Source organism: Panthera pardus, unplaced genomic scaffold, assembly GCF_024362965.1.
Source record: "Panthera pardus isolate Hobbes unplaced genomic scaffold, ASM2436296v1 HiC_scaffold_8, whole genome shotgun sequence".
Classification (NCBI taxonomy): Eukaryota; Metazoa; Chordata; class Mammalia; order Carnivora; family Felidae; genus Panthera; species Panthera pardus.
This window is the reverse complement of record NW_026527013.1, coordinates 103,730,947-103,739,440: the sequence shown is the minus strand read 5'-3', so window position 1 is coordinate 103,739,440 and position 8,494 is coordinate 103,730,947. Positions and strand designations below refer to the sequence as shown.

At 36.4% G+C, this 8,494-nt stretch overlaps 1 protein-coding gene across 1 annotated transcript; it reads left to right on the top strand.

Moving 5' to 3' along the window:
• The first annotated feature begins 107 nt into the window (after positions 1-107).
• NDUFA4 (NDUFA4 mitochondrial complex associated) lies at positions 108-6,339 on the top strand. Its single transcript, XM_019443444.2, has 4 exons — positions 108-270; positions 1,369-1,457; positions 2,346-2,406; positions 6,123-6,339. The coding sequence occupies exons 1-4, from the start codon at positions 229-231 to the stop codon at positions 6,177-6,179; spliced, it is 249 nt and encodes an 82-aa protein (XP_019298989.1). The 5' UTR covers positions 108-228; the 3' UTR covers positions 6,180-6,339.
• Positions 6,340-8,494: the final 2,155 nt, after the last annotated feature.

The following is an 8,494-nucleotide window of genomic DNA, read 5'->3' as shown; positions in this document are numbered from 1 at the left end:
TTTCCAGGTCAGTGCGGATGCTTGAGGTGCTGGATCAAAGCAGGCACTGTTAAGGACAGCTGCATCCGGGCGCTCTTGCCGCAAGCTGTCCTCCGAGCCAGGGGTCCTTAGGTAGGAGGTTCTGGGTGACTTTGGACGTCCGTTCATGCTTGGTGTGGGGACTGCTTAGTGCCGGGCCTTGCAGTTTTGATCTTTTCTTCTCCCGGAGTCGAGGCCTCTGCTGCAGCCATGTTACGCCAGATCTTCGGTCAGGCCAAGAAGCATCCGAGCGTAAGTTCGTGACCCGTTTTGCAGTGTTTTTACTTGTCCATCCTGTGTCCAGCTGCGACTGCCTCAGTTACCTGGGGACTTCCTCATTCACAATCATTAACCGTTCTTCGGGGCTGGACCTTGGCTCACTTGTGATATTCTCCTAGTTGTCCCAAGCCCTTGAGTTCTGACCTTCCACGCCATGCATTGAGGGGTTTGGGCTGGCAGGCGGAAGGTGAGGGATACCTTGGAGGAAAATAAGCCAGTGAATGTGGAACAGTCGGGTGGTTGCACCTTCTTGTAAGTTGGTCCTACCCCGGGGTAGTGGTGCGTCGTGTGGGTTAGAGATCAGCAGGTCAGGATTCCTGTTTGTTATGCTGTCTCTTAAAGACCCTTTACGGCACTGCACCACCAGGCCTTGTAGCAAATACAAATGTCTGTAGTCTTGGACTTCTCAGTTTGCTTGACGTCTTGAGATTTGGGGGGAGCTTGGTAGCGCAAAGGTGAATCAGAGTTGTTCTTTTTTGTGTAATTTTTCCGCAGCACATCAACGTGCTTTGGTCCTAAAACCCAGTTTCTCAGTCTTTATTTTAAACCCATTACCTAACTACAAATTAAGCATGGTGGTAATATGTCTTCAGAGATTTATGCCTGTAACCGATGTTTGTCATAGGTATGTTTATATTTGGTCTATTTATTTCACAGAACTTATGTTTTTCATAACCCCTATATCAAGGCAGGCCAAGAAGTTGTTTTACAAGCCTCGAGATAAAGGAAGCTGGGAAATTGAATGAGAACGTGTATAAATATTAAGAGAGGTGGAGAAGACTTGACATATGTTCCTGGAAATTTAAAAATTTGAATCTAATTTTTTTCCACATTAAACCAGAACCCTATTCACGTCTTTTGGAAATTACCTTTCTTTCTTTTGAACACAGTTAAAAGAAATCGTACTTCAATTTAAGGTCTACCTTTATTAAGATTTTAAAACAAGGTAGAAAAATACCAGTTTGAGACCTGAGAATCATTGTGTAGGAATTAACTCTAGCCTTTCTTTTATCAGTATCTAGGTATTTGAAGCTGGCCATTAATTCTCGCCTATTTTGTGTTTGGTTCTAGTTGATCCCCCTCTTCATATTTATTGGAGCGGGAGGTACTGGAGCAGCACTATATGTCTTGCGCCTGGCATTGTTCAATCCAGATGTCAGGTAAGTGCTTAAAAACGTTTAGTGGAACTTTGATGGTTTATTAAGCTGGTTTGGGAGCCACAGTCTTTAGGGAGGCAAAATCAAGTAGTAGAAAGAGTCTGTTTTATAGGCTTCTATAGGAAGTTCAAATCCTGTTGTCATTTTCTTTTCCTGGGTCATAAAATTGTCTAAATGTCTTTGAATCTCATTTTTGCCATCCGTAAACTGCTAATTATTTGGAGAATTCTTGTGAGAATTGAGATAACTATTTTTATAAAATACTTAATCAGAGTTGCTGATGCATGTAAATGTTTTTTGTCTGCTTTTCCTCAATAAGGAATGTTTCCTTTTGAAGTTAAAGAACCAACATGCAACAAAAAGATTGATGTATTGTTATTCTGTACTTTTCTATATATCACTTCTTTAGGGAAAGCCAAATGAATTTTCTTTACAGTTTTTAATGTTTTTGTTTATTTTTGAGAGAGAATGAGCAGAAGAGGGAGCAGAGAGAGAGAGAGGCAGAATGAGAAGCAGGTTCCAGGCTCTGAGCTGTCAGCACAAAGCTGGATGCCGTGCTTGAACCTACAAACCACGAGATCATGACCTGAGCTGAAGTCAGCGCTTAACAGACTGAGCCACCTAGGCATCCCAAAAACCAAGTTTAAAGTTTCCTGTGAGAGGGATAGGGACAAATACACTGCCCAGGAGGCTCTCTGTTCAACTCTTTTTTCTAATTAACTACATGGGATTGCTAAATAGAGTCTATCTCTGTTTCAACTCTACTGAAAACCACATCATACTCAATCTAATAGAAAATGAGATCTATTCAAAATATTAGCTCCTTAGGAAATAGAAAACTATTTTAAATAGTGTTTTATTACTATAGTAGTTAATAATTGTTTCTTTTAGTTGGGATAGGAAGAATAACCCAGAACCCTGGAACAAATTGGGTCCCAACGATCAATACAAGGTAAGCTATAAAATTGTTTCAGAATTGCTAGGAAGTATATTTTAATACGTTTTCTCATGTAGTAGTGTTTTTCTTTTGAAATTGGATGTACATGTAAAATTCCATTATAATGAACTTTGAGGAAGTGCTAGATTGTTTTGTGAAATTAAAATGGCATGTTTCCCTAGCAGATATTTTTTTCTAAGGATTTTTTTATTCACAGACCTTAGACTCTGGATGTGAAGTTAAGATAATGTTTTCATTCTACTGATTTTATGGGTAAAAGAGGTGATAGAGCTATCACATACCATTTTCTTAGATCTTGAATAGTCTAGTGCAGTGTTTTCAAACTTCAATGTACATGGGCCTCAACTGGAGAGGTGGTTAAAACACATACTCAGCTCCACGCCCAGAGATTCTTACTTAGTTGGTCTGTTGTGGACACTAAGAATTTGCATTTCTAACAAGGTTTCAGGTGATGCTGATGCTGCTGGTCCATGGACCACATTTTGAGTAGCACTATTCCAGTGGATGGTTTGGTTGGCTGTTTTTTCTTGTTGGTATGGTTGAAATATTTCAGGTGAGGGTAATTAGGAAAAAATGAAATTGGTTGAAACTTAAATTTTACCATGAATCTTCTAACTAAACTTTTAACGTCTTTCCGAAAAGTAATTTCTGGAACTACTCTTTCACAGAATGAGTTCATTGACTGAGACTTTATTTATTCTGTTGAGATATTGGCATATAAAATTATGTAAGCTTAAAGTATACAAGGTGTTGGTTTGATAAATTTTATATTGCAATATGATTACTATAGTAGCATTAGCTACTACTTTTATCATGTCACATAATTACTGTTGTGTGTGTGTGTGTGTGTGTGTGTGTGTGTGTGTAGAACAATTAAGACCTAGTCTCTTAGCAGCTTTGAAGTTTATAATGCAATATTGTTGACTATAATTCCTGCGTTGTGTATTCGATCTCTAGGATTTATTTACTAGTTGCAAGTTTGTACTCTTAAACAACCTCTCCCAATTCCCCCATCCCTGGCTCCTGGTAACCACCATTCTACTACTTTTACATGTGTAGCTTTTTTAGATTCCACACGTAAATGATATATCATGCCTTATTTATCTTTCCCTGGTGACTTATCTTACTTAGTATAATGCTCTTAAGGTCCATCTGTGTTGCCACAAATCTGAGACCATTTATTCTCTAAATATAAGTAAGCTTCCTTATGTGTCAAAATTTTGCGTACAAAGACTAACTCTGGAAATGTTAAAATCAAGGGCAGCTTTATTAGGGTAAAATTCAAATTCCATACAACTTAACTATTTAAAGTGTATAATTCACCACATGCACTTTCCTTGGTCCTTCTACCAAATTGTGTATTAGAGGCTCTGGGTAGGTGTAGTTCAAAAAGCTCTTCAAGTGATTATGATAATGAAGGCAAATTACCAGTGCCCTGGAACATGATAACACATGTCAGTATAAGGACATGTGAGTTGGAAATGGAATGTTGCTGCAACAAAAATCTAATTTGTTTGGCATGAATGGGCTGAGTAGCCATGACACTTATTTCAAGTCTGGAAAGATGAATCATTATGTAATGGCAAAATATTTGATAAAGTATAACCTGCTGTAACTTGGAAGGTAGACTGTGTCTAAAGAAGTTTGTTATAGAAAAAGATTTTGGAAAATAGGATGTTAGTAGACTGGTTGTATTTGCCAAGAGATGAACTTGTAGAAGAATTGGGCAATTTGCAAGCAGAAATAAAAGGGAACAAAGTCCAGAAAATAAGCCCAGAGTGAATGAAGCCTGCTACTGCTTCTAAACGCAAACAGTGAAGTAAACTAGATTATTTTCTTTATCATTCACTACTCACCTAAGAAAATTGGGGTTTGGGTTTTTTTGTGGGTTTTTTTTTTTTTTTTGCCTATTAACATCAGGTTTAGCCTCATGACTGGAAAATCATCAGTGAGGGGACATGATATCTCCCATCTCTGAACCAGTGTGTGGTTCCCCCATTGTTCTTTGTCATCTGACCTGAGACCAAAATGGACATGTAAGAGTTATTCATTCAGCCCAGAATTGCAATGAAGAGAACATGAAGCAGTCAGCTTACAGATGGCATATAATGCGAGTGAAACGTAAACCTTTGTTGTTGTAAACCACTAAGTTTTGGGGGTTATTTGTTGCTCCTTTGCAAATCTAGCCAAATGTAGACAAACAAGAGGACTAAAATAGGATTTAATCATTAAAGACCCAGCAACACTTCTCACTTGATTAAATGCCCCAAGCCATGATCAGAATATGTTGTGCCTTCCCAGTTATTGTTCCAGAGACCTTCAAGGTAGCCACCATTAAATGGAGAAAAGGAATGGGGACATGGAAGCTGAAAACTAAAACAGTTTTGAAAATTAACTCGTTACTTCAACAGAGAATTTTGATGCTGACACATGGAAGCAAAAAGAAGCAAATACGTCACAAGCCTGCTAGTTTTGAGAAAATTGGCAAAGATATTATGACCTTTCCACGTTGCATGAGTATAGGGGTTTGATCCTGCTTCTCATTCACTGGGGAGTCCTATAACTTGATCTTCAATTGCGTCTTTCGTAAAGTAAGAACGAGTAAGGCCGTGATAGTTAAAATAAACATAAAGCATTGTGCCCGGTGTCTGGCATCCATTAGAAGAACCCAATCAGTGTTTATTTTCTTTATGTATAGCTTGTAGTTCTTTTATAGTTTTCTTTCTAATTTTGTCAACAATGTTAAGGATAGCACACAATTTGTTTCTTTTAAAAAAATCTCCTTTAGATTCAGTTGCTTCATAAGAATACTGTCAGAACAAAGATATTATTGCCCTGGGTTATTTGCACTTAGCTGTCTATACAACTTTGTGTATATCTCAAGGATAAGCTTTACAACCTGAGAGTGTTTCTTTTTTAAAAAACTTAAGTAAAATAAGAATTTTTCAGTTAGAGATCAAGAAGTTAGGGTATGTTTGGAAAAATAAAGAAAAGGGTTTGAAGAAATAATAGATACAAATTTATGAGCTGTTTAAAAACCCTGAAGAAACTTGATGATTCTGCACTTTTAGTTCTTTTGGAGTTAAATAATGTGGTCTCCAAGTAATTATAACACAACCTCGTCAGTGTTCTCTAGCACAGGAATGAGTAAACCCAAGATTATAGCCTTATTTGAGCTTATGTTTATATCCTAATGTTTTCTCAGAGGACACTCTAGAGATGTTTAAAATACAAATCATTTAAAAAAAAAGTTATTGGAGAGGCAGTTTTTTTCTAAAGCAATCATAGATTTTATTTCTAAAATTAATTTCAGTTGAATATAAGGAAATTTTTGGAAATTACAGGCTTCCAAATATGTGTTATTTAAGTACAATATGGTTTTGAAACAAAAATACAGGATTATTTAAGAACTTTCGTGCCAGAAGTGGTCAGATGGTCAGATTTTGGTGCAATCTGGCTTAAGAAATTAAGGGAACATACTAACACTGTTCTTTTGAGGTAGATTGAATATTTTTACCTTACCAAAATCCTTAAAGGACTGGAATTTCAGTGTCTTTCTTTGGATGACTTTTATATTGTTAAATATCTGTAATAAAAATTCATGTCTGTAATTGTTGTTACTATAGAAAGCTGAATAAAAATAATTCTAAAACTTCTGTACCATCTGTGTATTTGATAGATTATCTAAAATATCTTTTTTCTTTTCCAAGTTCTACTCAGTGAATGTAGATTACAGCAAACTGAAGAAAGAAGGTCCAGACTTCTAAATGAAATGTTTCACTATAAAGCTGCTTAGAATGAAGGTCTTCCAGAAGCCATCCGCACAATTTTCCACTTATCCAGGAAATATTTCCCCTCCGAATGCACGAAGTCATGTTGATGTATTGTGTTGGGGTTTACACTGACTAATAAATATCTGAAACTTGATATGTGTCACTTTTTAATACTGAAAATCTGCTTTCAACTTTATAACTAGGGTATAGGAAATAAACTTAGAATTTAAGGAATTTCTTGAGTTTCCATCTGTTTATAATTTGAAAAGAAGACCTTAAACTGTTCAAACACTTTTTACTTTTTGTATAGGCCCTTGGTAACTTCACTAGAGTATATTTAACAACTGAAAGTGGATATTATGCAAAGGTAGATTGGGAAGAGTATTCAAGTGTCTTTGGCATTGGCAAAGTGGAAATATCTGGATTTATGTTACTGACAGATGTCTAAGTATGTGCAGTTGTTAATGATTTTTACCATGGCAGTCTTTATGGTGAAGATTTTCAAGTTTATCAGAAATTGTACTTGGGTCTGAGCTAGTGGCCATTTTGTTTTTGCTGTGCTAGCGTAATCACACAACAGACTGCCTTGTCAGTTCCTTATCTTCATGAGATCACCAAACAAAGTTGCATTTAAATACTGATGTCTTGTGTTAGCATTTATGTATATTTGATGAGTTGCAGTTTTCAGAATTTGCAAATGCTTCCGGTAGACCCTTGAAAAAAAAGGGAGCCAAACAAAATTATTGAATTTCACTTCTTTGAAGTTTATTAACTCAGCCTGATCAGGTTTTACCCTTATCACTTCAGTAAAAATGCTTCTTTTAAGGTTATCCGATGACCTCCATGTTTCTAAATTCAAAAGTCAATTATTAGTAATCACTTTGACCTAACATTTGATAGCTGACATAACTCTTCCTTGAAACATTCTCATCCTGTAGTCTCTAGAACAATATACTTTGTTTTCCTCTGTCATTGGCTTCTCTACTCGGTTTCTTAGTGGTACACTTTCATCTTTGTGACCTTTAATATGGGAATGCTCCAAAGGAAAAACACTTAGGACCTTTTCCCTATCTGTAATCTTCATCCAGTCTCATTTTCAAATACAATGCTGTGGATGTCCAAGGTAATTTTTCAGCCCAGATGTTTTTCCATGTGTATGTTTGTGTATGTATATGTATGTGTATGTATATGTATATACACATACACGTATTCTATGTGGATATACCTATATATTCACTTAACTTCTCCATGTGGATGTCTAATAGGCATTTTAAATTTAACATGTCAGTTCTGAATTTGTGAACCTCTCAGACTCCACATCTACAATCTTCAGCATAACTCTTTAATCATATCAGTTTATAGGAACACCATTCTCATAGTTGAGGCCAGAATCCTTGGAGTCTTAACTTTTTTGAATACCCTAATATATCATTAAGTCGTGTTTGTTCTACCTTCAAAATATACCCAGAATTTCACTGTTTTCAATAATTCCTCCCCTATCACCCTGATCCTAAGCCGTTGTCAGCTACTTTCAATTACTAAAATAACATCTCAACTAGTTTCCCTCTCTAGTTCTCAACACAGCAGCCTAAGTGATCTTTAATATGTAAGTCAGAATATGACAATCCTTTGCTCAAAGCCCACCAACATTTTCCCATTTTATTCAAACGCTAGATATTTCAATCTGACTCCTCTTTCTGTTGTTCTCTACATTACTCACACACCTCCACCAAATGGATTTCTTTGATCTTCATATCATGCATATTCTTGGCACAGGGATCTGACCTCTGGTTTAGAATTATCTTCCCCAAATATTGGCAAGGCTTGCTGTCTCACTTTTTCTAGTCTTTCTCTAGTGCTACAATGAAGCCTTCTCTGTCCAAAATTTGCACCCTGCTTCCACCCTCATCACTTTGTATCTCTTCCTATATTTATGACCATCTAAATATGTAATTGGCTTACTTATTTTGTTTGAAATCTCTCCCCTCACTAAAATTTAAGCTCCATCAGGACAAGTGTTTTTGTCCATTTTGTTATATCCATAACACCTTATGGTGGCACTTAGCACATAGTTGGTGTTCAATAAATACTTGGTAAATGGATACATAAAGGGTCAGTTGATTAAGCATCCAGAACAGAGTGTCTAGTCTTAAGTGGACACAAGTGACTCAATGGAGGCAGAGAATCAGAATTCTCTGATGGCAAAACACCTTTTAACAAAAGCGCTCTGAACTGTGCTCTCTCATCACCCCCAGTTTATAATTTTTTTTTTCCCCAGTTGATAATTTTTAATAGGTTTTTAAAATTTC

Bases quoted from the DNA above. Each gene is read 5' to 3' on its own strand.
- NDUFA4 (XM_019443444.2), top strand. From the start codon at position 229: ATGTTACGCCAGATCTTCGGTCAGGCCAAGAAGCATCCGAGC. The intron at 271-1,368 runs GTAAGTTCGTGA...GTTTGGTTCTAG, and splicing joins AGGCCAAGAAGCATCCGAGC to TTGATCCCCCTCTTCATATT. The intron at 2,407-6,122 runs GTAAGCTATAAA...TTCTTTTCCAAG, and splicing joins GTCCCAACGATCAATACAAG to TTCTACTCAGTGAATGTAGA.